Source organism: Pecten maximus, chromosome 14, assembly GCF_902652985.1.
Source record: "Pecten maximus chromosome 14, xPecMax1.1, whole genome shotgun sequence".
In the NCBI taxonomy this organism is placed as follows: Eukaryota; Metazoa; Mollusca; class Bivalvia; order Pectinida; family Pectinidae; genus Pecten; species Pecten maximus.
The window spans coordinates 33,770,904-33,783,324 of record NC_047028.1 but is presented as its reverse complement, the minus strand read 5'-3'; the positions used below and the strand labels follow the sequence as shown (position 1 = coordinate 33,783,324).

Below are 12,421 nucleotides of genomic sequence, written 5' to 3'. Positions count from 1 at the left end.
TGATAGGACAGGAGAGTTCCACACATATATACACAAAAGCGGCACCATGCAAGACATAGAACGGGCACACGTTCCTAAAGATGTGGATGTTGCGGCAGCTTCAAGAGGAGTTTGGCTCGTCAAAGTGTGTCTCCCGTTTAATTTATTCACCGTTTTGTTCGATTTTAACATGTGACGTATTTACTCATTTAAACAATCCGACAATCATCCACTGGTTATACTGCAGTCAGTCAGGGAGCAGTGCACAAAAGTCATCCCGGCAATGTTAAAACTGTTTGCATCCTGTGGGAGCAGTTTCAAGGAGAACACCCTGGCCTACATATGTACCTAAGATTCCAATTTTCAAACAAACATCTAGAATATACTACACTGACACTTTTTTCTTCTTCTTTTTCTCTCTCTCATCAAAACATGTGCTTTCTTTTCCTTATATGCTTTTGACGTCCAAAGCAGTTAATTGCACATTCCATCATCTAATAACAGCAATCAGACTGACATCACACTAGTCAAAAAATAGATTAGGTCACGCCCACTGGAGGTCTTTATTGGCTCATAGGGGCACATTACAATCATAATACATGAAACGATTAAAAAAAGTAATAACAACACTACTGTATACATACATTTTTAGTCATTTCATGTATTATTATTGTAACATGTCCCTGTGCTTGGCTTGGGTTGAGTAGGGTATAACGCAAGTTTTCTCTTGCCCTGACACAATTTCTTCTTAACCCCTCTATTACAATGTTGACAATTATGGGGCAGATGAAGTGGGGGTGTACAGGGGCGCTAAAAACAGTTTTTTTATAGGGACAGAAAATATATGAAAATGTGAAAATCTCCAACACCATTTGGTGTAGCTAAGATATTGGTTCATTAAATCTCACAGACTCTGGCACTTCTATGACAAACAAAGTGTTGCCGATTCGATTACAGTACATATATAGTATATTATATATCGTCTCGTACACTTGCATTGTTTGATTCTATTTTATTTTTACCATTTCGACACACCATTTTCAAACTTGGTGTCAATAGGATCATGATTAAGACGAAACATTGTCAGAGTACAAATGTAGATCAAATCTTTTACTATTTTGGACATTACATGTACATATAAGACAGTGCTAGTATATATATGCTTCACATTGGTCATAAGTCTGATGAAGGTGACAGTGTACAGTCATCCAAACGTCACACTCTTAAATATCATATTGGTTGTGTAATTATATACAATTAAATCTTATCATATAAAGCAAAGGATTAAGAATATGAATGCATACATCATTTACATATAATTTTGTGATGATGAAGAAATGCATTAATATCAAATATTTGAATGTAAAATTGAATGAGAATGAACAAAATATGGCAGTCTTTGAGACAAGTTAGAATCCCTTAGAAGTGATATAACATAAATGAAGAATGTGAAATGGCATTGAAAACTTACTATGTATTCTACATCTTCTACAGGGCTCAAAGTGGATATTTTTAAGCTACCAAGTTATAAAATCTAGGCACCAATTGGAAAAGTTAGTCGCCTGGCATAGTTGTCTTGAATTTATAAAAAACAATCTTTTAATTCTTTAGATCAGTAAAACTTCTTTCTAATGTGAACGCCATTTTAGCATTAACTGCAGCCTTTGATTTGAAAATGAACCAAATCACAAATTTACACATCTTTTTTAGTGGCCATGCACTGGCACCTTATAGGTCAGTGACTGGTCGCCAATGGTGAATTTAAGGCACCATGGCCACTAAAATAGGTGCCACTCTGAGCCCTGGATTCTATTAACACAGATTCTGAAGGACATACCCGGTATATGGAGTGGTACTATTGATGAAATAGTTACATACATTAACTACCATCCATATAAAACTATACACACTCAAGATTTTGTCTTGTTGAAATTCAATTGTATTTCAAGTGGATCAGAAACCCATTTTACAAAATATTCCAAAAATGCATTAAAGCATTCAATTTATTTATTTTTTTCAAATGTACCATAACATAACATTATTCCTTAAAATATGTTTTTCTGTGAAAGTATGCTCTCAAATTAACTATATTTCTAAAAAGCCATAATATTACCAAAATATGTTGCATTTTGAGGATTTGAACTTGATCGTCAGTAACCGTATTCACGATATCTGCGTAGACTTTAAAAGCATTACCATAAGAGGTTATATATATGATTCATAGACAAAAATATGATACACAACATTTGAATGACATTTGCTGATTTAAAAATATTTTCTGCAAAGAATATAGTATTTATGGATGACAATGTATATTTACCTTAAAACTGAAAGTAATCAAAGTGATACTTCCCGGAAATGAATGACACTCCTGCAGCACATGCGCAGTAGATTTTAGAGAGCGGTGTGACAAGGGACATAACTCATGTTTTGGGAAAGAGCTATATATGTTGTGGAGTAATATTTCTCCTCTTTTATTTAAGGTACCGAAGTATCTGTCAGAAAAGTGGAAGAAAAGTTCAGGAAATAATGATGTTGGGAAGCTGAAAATAACAACCTCTAAGTATGTTGGTAATTTTGTTACCTTATTAGGACATGACATTAGTACCATTAAACCTTCGGGGCCACGGAGGCCGAGTGGTCAAGGTGTCCTGACACTTTATCACTAGCCTTCCACCTCTGGGTTGCGAGTTCGAAACCTACTTGGGGCAGTTGCCAGGTACTGACTGTAATTCTGAATTTCTGACTCTCGCTTCAGTATGCTTTAGGTAGTGGCCATGGTTGTCTATAGTAATATTGAGCTTGAAAGTAAACCTCTCTTAATCGAGGAATTTTTTTTCAAATTGTTTGAATGAAGAGAGTGTCAGTGTGTGGAAACATTCCATTCCTTTGAATGGCCATGCTTATGAAGTACTGGTGTAAATACTGATTTTGTGGTTTTCTTATTTTAGGTTTCCTGATCAGAAACCAAATGTTGTGTTCACACTGAATGACAGTCTTGCCAATCAGAAGATACCGGGAGAGCAGCCATGTCCTAAAGAACACAAGATGACCGTACGTATCAAGTAGGATGCAGGTTTCCAGATTTCTTGCTTGAAGACGCTTTATCTTTCCTTTCAAAGATATCTTGGATACTGTAAGTGTATGAGTCATATTCTTTTTCTCTCTTTATTTTGTTTTTGTTGGACGATTTTTGTTTACAGTTTTTTTTTCGGAATCCAGCTTTACATGAAATTTAATTTAGGATATGGACAAATATTTATTTATGTTTTGTTTTGTTATTGTAAATCAGAAAATTTTAAGTTGCTAAATAGTCTGAATGATTCTGAATTTCTGACTCTCGCTTCAGTATGCTTTAGGTAGTGGCCATGGATGTCTATAGTAATATTGAGCTAGAAAGTCAACTTCTCTTAGTCGAGGATTTTTTTTCAAATCGTTTGAATGAAGAGAGTGTCAGTGTGTGGAAACATTCCATTCCTTTGAATGGCCATGCTTATGAAGTACTGGTGTAAATACTGATTTTGTGGTTTTCTTATTTTAGGTTTCCTGATCAGAAACCAAATGTTGTGTTCACACTGAATGACAGTCTTGCCAATCAGAAGATACCGGGAGAGCAGCCATGTCCTAAAGAACACAAGATGAAACTCACAGGGCTGGGTAACCAGAACCTTGTTGTATTCTCTCAAGTACCATTACCTACCTCCAAAGGTAAACTTGTACTTAATGACCATTACCTACCTCCAAAGGTGAACTTGTACTTAATGACCATTACCTACTTCCAAAGGTAAACTTGTACTTAATGACCTTTACCTACCTCCAAAGGTAAACTTGTACTAAATGACCTTTACCTACCTCCAAAGGTAAACTTGTACTAAATGACCATTACCTACTTCCAAAGGTAAACTTGTACTTTATGACCATTACCTACCTCCAAAGGTAAACTTGTACTAAATGACCTTTACCTACCTCCAAAGGTAAACTTGTACTAAATGACCTTTACCTACCTCCAAAGGTAAACTTGTACTTAATGACCATTACCTACTTCCAAAGGTAAACTTGTACTTTATGACCATTACCTACCTCCAAAGGTAAACTTGTACTAAATGACCTTTACCTACCTCCAAAGGTAAACTTGTACTAAATGACCATTACCTACCTCAAAAGGTAAACTTGTACTTAATGACCATTACCTACCTCCAAAGGTAAACTTGTACTAAATGACCTTTACCTACCTCCAAAGGTAAACTTGTACTAAATGACCATTACCTACCTCCAAAGGTGAACTTGTACTTAATGAACTTTACCTACCTCAAAAGGTAAACTTGTACTTAATGACCTTTACCTACCTCCAAAGGTAAACTTGTACTTAATGACCTTTACCTACCTCCAAAGGTAAACTTGTACTTAATGACCATTACCTACCTCCAAAGGTAAACTTGTACTTAATGACCTTTACCTACCTCAAAAGGTAAACTTGTACTTGATATCGATTAGGGTTTTATTGTTGAAATGAACAAATTGTCTTTCTGCCAAGGCAGATCATGGCTGTGTTTATAATGAATTAATAAATAATTACAATACAGTATCAGTGAATTTTTGCTTCTGGTATTTAGGCACTACAATGTATTAATTATGTTTATATATAATCAAACATTTTTTTAACCATTTTCTAATTGAGATAAAAACATCAAAATTTGTTGTTTATTCAACCTTTGACAGAGGATACTAATAACTTCAAGGGGAAATTCCTTCCCTCAGACATCAGAAACTTGCAAATTTACTGTTAACAAAATCTATGCCTGAATGAGAATGATATGAGTTTTTGGGCCGACCAGTTATAAAAGTAATGCTTAAATGTACAGAAAAAAGACGTTTCATACACAAATACTGTCAGTCTTTGCGGTGATTAGTGATGCTTGGGACCAAATTGAGAATTTTTATGATTTAATACTTGAAGCATTTTGGTTTTCCTTGAGAGTAAATCTGCCGTATTAATGTAAAGATTGTAACTTTTACTACTTGGGAAAATATATATTTCTCCTTAAGTTTCATTTTGGCGACCTACACTTTATTTAAACGAAGGAATGTCCTTTTAATTACATATTAGTTAATTCAATACTGTATAATGTCTGAATGGGTCTTTTATCTCAATGCCTAACAATAAGATGACAATTAATGCTACAGGTACCATTTGTGGAATTTTTCTGTCAGTCAACAGTACAAGTCAATTCTGTCAGTACAGAAGTTATTTGTTAAAGAGAAACTTATTGATAATTTAGATTGTACTGTAGCAGTGATAATTAAGACAAGGGAGATGACTCTTTCATACAAAGACTGAATGATTTGGATTTTATTGTAGAAGGAGAAGCGGGAAAGTCTGAGTCCATGCCCACAGGTATTTATAGACAGTCCGTCTTTATCTTAATTATTCTCTGTTCTGATTAATCATTAATAACGATAATTTATATTCTCTGTTCTGATTGATCATAATCAGCGATAATTTATTCTCTGTTCTGATTAATCATAATTAGCGATAATTTATATATTCTCTGTTCTGATTAATCATAATTAGCGATAATTTATATTCTCTGTTCTGATTGATCATTATCAGCAATAATTTATATTTTCTGTTCTGATTGATCATAATCAGCGATAATTTATTCTCTGTTCTGGTTAATCATAATTAGCGATTCAGTTTTCTTTGGGTTTTTTTGGCAAACTTTTAGATCTTAATTTTTTTTTAGTATCATCTTCAGAACATCAGAGTTATACGATCGCTGAAATATTGAATTTATTTTCATGAACAATTTCTGAGCCTAAATAATGAAGAGAATCATTTAAGCTTTTGTTTTGAGAAAGATAAAATGCAAAAAAGATTTAATCTAGCAGATTAAATAATGTTGTTGGTTTTGTTTGCTACAAAAGAAATATGACTATTTTCAGAGAAAATTGCCCTGGAGGGCCGAGTAATTCAGCGGGCAGAATGTACACCATTGATCAAAGATCACAAATATCTCGACCTAAAAAGGTAAATTAGAAGGTGACTCACATTTAAAGTGAATAAATTGGAATAACATGACGAATGTGCAAGAAGTCTGTAACTTTTATAGAATTTTTTTCATTCGCTTCCAAAACACCATTTCTAAACTTTTGATGAAACCCAATACTAAGAGATATTGTGGGTACTCTAAAAAAAAGTCCAGCAGGAATAGATGAGTCAAGACTCAAATATTTTAGTCCCAAAAATACTGCCAATCCAAAAAAATTCTGAATACCCAATTCTTTCTGGGAAATTTTTATTGTGTCTGATGTCTGATACATAATTTTATATTAATAGACTGCATACGGAGGTTACCAACCGTCCAAGGAGAGAGGTCATACAGATCGATACTGTCGTAACGTCTTACAAACCTGTCAGTAACCACAAATTCAATGTGAGTATAATCATCCAACTTTTAAGATCACCTGAGATGAAGTCTCAAGTGACCTAATGTAATTACCCTTTTTCCATTGTCATTTATTGTTTTCATCCCTCTGTGAATTTAGTCCCGATTTCTTAGAATAGAACTCTGGAGACAGTGAGGGCCATTGGGCCTCTTGATACCTCTAATGTTTTCTTAGGTGGGGAGGTTACTGGAATTTGGTAACTGTCTGAGTCAATGAGTCTTAAGTATTACTAAACCAATCAATACATACTGAGAACACATGGGTTGTAGCTTGTGGTTAGTTCTACTGAGAACACATGGGTTGTAGCTTGTGGTTAGTTCTACTGAGAACACATGGGTTGTAGCTTGTGGTTAGTTCTACTGAGAACACATGGGTTGTAGCTTGTGGTTAGTTCTACTGAGAACACTTGGGTTGTAGCTTGTGGTTAGTGGCATAGTGCTGAAACAAATATATTTTGAAATACTGTTTTGTCACAACTACATGTAGTAAAAATGATAATACATATTATTAAAACAAAAATCAAATGTTTCATCAATTTCTCTTCCCATTTAATCAAACCTTGCTTTAAAAAAAATTATTATCAGGAAAAAATGTCGTTCCCACAATTGTGTGACTTATTATATTTCAATTTTTACCAAATTGTTTTAAAAACGATGTACCTTACATTCTCTTGTCAATGTGAGGTGTTTTTGTAATGTGAGATTGCTATCATAGATCTATCCTACTGCTTTCCTTATTCAGTAAACAGAAATGACAAGCGTAGTCAATTGTAAACATCTTTATACTTAATAGTCCTGAAATGACTTCAAATTCTGTAAAACAAGAATAAAGCTCATATAGGCCGGGTAAATATTTATTGATGAAACAAATAAAGATGCTAATGAGACAATTGAAGGAGTAAACAAAATCTGCAGAATTAAGGACACTTTAATGATATTTTAATGGAGTTTAATGATATTTTAATGGAGTTTTGATGTAATATCCTGGATTGTCTCCCCTAGATAATGCACGATGAAAAGGTGAAGAATGATGGAAAGAGGCTACGAGCCGACAAAGACAAGGTTATGGACATGCTCTTCAATGCATTTGAAAAACATCAGTATTACAATGTAAAGGACTTGGTTACTCTTACAAAACAGCCCATCGTAAGTTATCATGTTAGATTTTTGTACAGAAAATTTCAAATTAATTTCGTTAAGCCAGTAGCTATAATGAACAACAATATGGTGTCGAAATTATGAAATTATTTATTCTTTAAATCTATTTTATATAAATTCATTTTATTAGATGCATGGTATTCCTAGAGATATCATTTGGGTTAAATTGCAAAGAAAATTAAAAAAAAAAAAAAAAAAGGAATTGAAATCAAATTAAAGTTTTGAGAAGAGTATAAATTTTTTTCAGAGATGATCAAAAGTTTAAACCTGTGCCTGGAATATATTATATTGTTTGATTGTTTTTTGTTTTTGTTTTTGTTTAGACGTATCTAAAGGAAATTTTGAAGGAGATCTGCACATATAACATGAAGGCTCCTCATCGTAATATGTGGGAATTAAAACCAGAATACAGACATTACAAGGAACAGGCCTCCACAGATGGGTGACAGATTGGACTCGGCTACAGTAATAAATACCATCAAACAGATGACAACTCTCAGAGACTCGGCTACAGTAATAGATACCATCAAACAGTTAACTAATATTACGTCCCCCGGACTGATATTACTTCATTCGGTGTGATTTGGCATCACCCGGCTGATACTGCGTCACCTGTGGCTGATATTACGTCACCCGGGCTGATATTACGTCACCTGGGCTGATATTACTTCACCTGGGCTGATATTACGTCACCTGGGCTGATAATACGTCACCCGGGCTGATAATACGTCACTTGTGGGTGATATTACGTCAACTGGGCTGATATTACGTCACCCGGTGTGATTTGACGTCACCCGGCTGATATTATGTCACCTGTGGCTGATATTATGTCAACCGGGCTGATATTATGTCACCCGGGGTGATTTTACATCACCTGGCTGATATTACGTCAACCAGGCTGATATTACATCCCCTGGGCTGATATTATGTCACCCGGGGTGATTTGACGTCACCCGGCTGATATTACGTCACCTGGGGTGATATTACATCACCTGGGCTGATAATACGTCACCTGGGCTGATATTACGTCACCCAGGGTGATTTGACGTCACCTGGCTGATATTACGTCAACTTGGCTGATATTACGTCACCTGGGCTGATATTACGTCACCCGGCTGATATTATGTCACCTGGGCCGATTTTACGTCACCTGGCTGTTATTACATCACCTGAGGTGATATTACGTCACTCAGGCTGATATTACGTCACCTGGGCTGATATTACGTCACTCGGGTTGATATTACGTCACTTGGGGTGATTTGATGTTACCCGGCTGTTAGTACGTCACATGTGGCTGATGTTACGTCAGCCAAGGGCTTATATTACGTCACCTTGGCTGATATTACATCACCCAGGTTGATATTACGTCACCTGGGCTGATATTACGTCACTCGGGCTGACATTACGTCACCTGGCATGGGGTGATTTGACGTTACCCGGCTGTTATTACGTCACCTGTGGCTGATATTACGTCAGCCAAGGGGTAATATTACATCAGCCAAGGGCTGATATCAAGGTCTAAAATTTGTGATATCAAAATTGTCACGTAATAACCTTTAAATATTTAGTGCACATTAGTTGCAGTATTATAATATATATAGAGAGAGGATATCAGACGGTAAGAATTAAATTAATATTTCTATTTTGATATCCTGAAATAAGCCAGTATTTCCTGATAAGAGGCTCTTATGTCACTATTGCTGTTTATTTGACTGTTTTTGGCATATTCAGTCAGTAATACAAGATTGTATGGGGAAAAAATTGGTGAATACAAGTTATCATTAATATGTGTATTATGAAAACACAGTTATATGAGGGAAGTATGTGTTGCATGTGGATATTACTGGTTTGTATGTTTATATTGCAAGTGTAAGTGGTAAGTTGTATATACATGTGCATAGGGATGAAAGTATTATTGTACATGTTTATACAGAGTAGAGCGAGTATTGTTGTACATGTATATACAGAGGAGAGCGAGTATTGTTGTACATGTACAGTCGACTGTATATAGAGGAGGGCGAGTATTGTCGTACCTGTTTATACAGAGGAGAGCGAGTATTGTTGTACATGTACAGTCGACTGTATATACAGAGGAGAGCGAGTATTGTCGTACATGTATATACAGAGGAGAGCGAGTATTGATGTTCATGTTTAAACAGAGGAGAGCGAGTATTGTTGTACATGTTTATACAGAGGAGAGCGAGTATTGTCGTACATGTATATACAGAGGAGAGCGAGTATTGTTGTACATGTTTAAACAGAGGAGAGCGAGTATTGTCGTACATGTATATACGGAGGAGAGCGAGTATTGTTGTACATGTATATACGGAGGAGAGCGAGTATTGTTGTACATGTTTAAACAGAGGAGAGCGAGTATTGTCGTACATGTATATACGGAGGAGAGCGAGTATTGTCGTACATGTATATACAGAGGAGAGCGAGTATTGTTGTACATGTATATACAGAGGAGAGTGAGTATTGTCGTACATGTTTATACAGAGGAGAGCGAGTATTGTCATACGTGTTTAAACAGAGGAGAGCGAGTATTGTTGTGCATGTTTATACAGAGGAGAGCGAGTATTGTCGTACATGTTTATACAGAGGAGAGCGAGTATTGTTGTACGTGTTTATACAGAGGAGAGTGAGTATTGTCATACTTGTATAATATTGGTCAGATAAACCTGTCCAGACTGACACGCTTAGTATGATATCAGATTAACCTGTCTAATCTGACATTGGGAATTATAATGGTCAGATTTTCCTGTCTTATCTGTAGTTTCAAGATGTGTTTGTATAGTCATTTAGAACATTTTGTAAATGTTTTTTATATACATTGTATTTTGTGAACATATTTTCAAAAGAAAGTTTGCACTCCCTTGATAGAAAACTGTACTTCAAAGATAGCTCAGATAATAATTTGAAAGTGAAGAGATGAGATTGTGAAATACATATTATATGACCTGACTTTTTGACGATATGGAGTTATTTGTTTATAAAGCAGAGACTTACTTTTCTTTAGATATATACATACATGTATAGTAATAGGATGTTTTTTGATGAGCCTTTCAATGCCTTTGTTACATCAGTAAGCTTGTCTTAATTGATGGAAGATTGTGTTTTCTGTCTCCTGTCATAATGAAAATTTTCAGGTGAATGAGAATGAAGATTAGTTTTACATTTCAGTGGATGAATCTTTTGTACGCATGAATATTGTAGTGATTTTGTATGTTTGGTGCATTTGTCTTTAAAACGAGACAATTAAAAGATGACAAAACAATCTTTGTAATCTAGTTTTGTTTTTGAGCTCAACAGGACAAAGTCAAGGATAGCTTTTGATTAACCATCAGCATTGTCAGAAAGGTTAAAGTTTATAAAACAGTGTTGTGTCAATACTAATGAGGATACAGCCAAGGTATTTGACACGTGTGTTCCATGTGACAAGACCTTTTCCTTGGTACATAATTAACATTTGCTAACCTAGACCAGGATCTTTGATGAAACACTAGCCCTCCACCTCTGGGTTGCGAGTTCGAAACCTACGTGGGGCAGTTGCCAGGTACTGACTGTAGGCCGGTGGTTTTTCTCCGGGTACTCCGGCTTTCCTCCACCTCCAAAACCTGCCAAGTCCTTAAATGACCCTGGCTGTTAATAGGACGTTAAACAAAAAACAAACCAAACTTTGATAAAAAATATTTCACCTTGGCCTCTGAAATGTAACTAGAAACAGCTTTCATATTTCACATGTGGTCCTTGTGACAAGAGCTTTCCATTGGTACAGCTGCTGACATGCTGACCTTGATTGTGACCTTTGCCCTATTTTAAAAAACTTTAACCTTGGCTACAGTATATTAACCGTACAGGATAGGGCTTTTTAGGTCACCTGAGACAAAGAACCAGTTGACCTATTGCGATCGCCTTTTTACATTTTACAATTTACATTTTCAACTTCTTCTCAATAATGAATATGCCCAGAGACCTGATATTGGGTCTTTAGCATGCTGGGATGAAAGGCTAGTTTGTTTGAGGTCACAGGGGTTAAATATGCTAGAATATTTAAATGACTTTTTCTTGATAACCAAAAGACCCAGAGACCCAATATTTAGGTATGTAGTATGCTGGGATGAAGGGCTACCAATTTTGTTCAAATGGATGCCCTTGACCTTCATTCAAGGTCACAGGAGTCAAACATGCTAAATAACCAAGAAGCCCAGTGACCTGATATTGGGTCTGTAGCATGCTGGAATGAAGGGCTACAAAGTTTGTTAAAATGAATGACATTGACCTCATTCAAGGTCACAGGGGTTAAATATGCAAAATTTCCTTATACAACTTCCTCTTGATAGCCAAGAAGCCCAGATACCTGATATTGCTTTTGTAGCCTTCTTAGATAAGTCAAATATGTTGATATATATACATGAAATGTATATCAAAACTCTGGTGACCGTTAAGGCCCATGGTCCTCTTGTACATGTATGTGTGTTCCTTGTAACAAGAGCTTACCTTTAGTACAATTGCGGACATGCTGACCTTGAACATGACCTTTGACCTATTTTAAGAACTTGTTACCTTGGCTGCAGTATGTTAACTTTACAAGATGGGGTTTCATATTTGAAAAGTTTACATTGTGATAAGGCCTTTGCATTGGTACTACATTTTTGGACCTGCTGACCTTGAACTTTGTCCCACAAACTAGTTCTGAATTTCAACACACTAACCAACTTCTACAAGAAGACGCCACCTCAAAATGACCCTGGCTGTTCATGGGGCGATAAACCCAGCAAGCACACTAACAATCTATCCAACTAACCAACTACTACATGGAGACCTCAAAATGGCCC

The 12,421-nt window shown here is 35.7% G+C and overlaps 1 protein-coding gene across 1 annotated transcript; it reads left to right on the top strand.

Annotated features, from left to right (window-relative positions):
• Window positions 1-16: 16 nt before the first annotated feature.
• On the top strand, window positions 17-10,864 carry LOC117342066 (general transcription factor IIF subunit 2-like). Its single transcript, XM_033904040.1, has 8 exons — window positions 17-124; window positions 2,463-2,542; window positions 3,521-3,687; window positions 5,339-5,374; window positions 5,923-6,007; window positions 6,317-6,413; window positions 7,428-7,571; window positions 7,907-10,864. The coding sequence occupies exons 1-8, from the start codon at window positions 47-49 to the stop codon at window positions 8,027-8,029; spliced, it is 810 nt and encodes a 269-aa protein (XP_033759931.1). The 5' UTR covers window positions 17-46; the 3' UTR covers window positions 8,030-10,864.
• The last annotated feature ends 1,557 nt before the right edge of the window (window positions 10,865-12,421 follow it).

What these genes read in the sequence shown, in the direction of transcription:
- LOC117342066 (XM_033904040.1), top strand. Translation starts at nt 47, where the DNA reads ATGCAAGACATAGAACGGGCACACGTTCCTAAAGATGTGGATGTTGCG. An exon ending in GAGGAGTTTGGCTCGTCAAA is followed by an intron (nt 125 to 2,462) that starts GTGTGTCTCCCG and finishes CTTTTATTTAAG; the next exon opens with GTACCGAAGTATCTGTCAGA. An exon ending in GTCTGAGTCCATGCCCACAG is followed by an intron (nt 5,375 to 5,922) that starts GTATTTATAGAC and finishes GACTATTTTCAG; the next exon opens with AGAAAATTGCCCTGGAGGGC.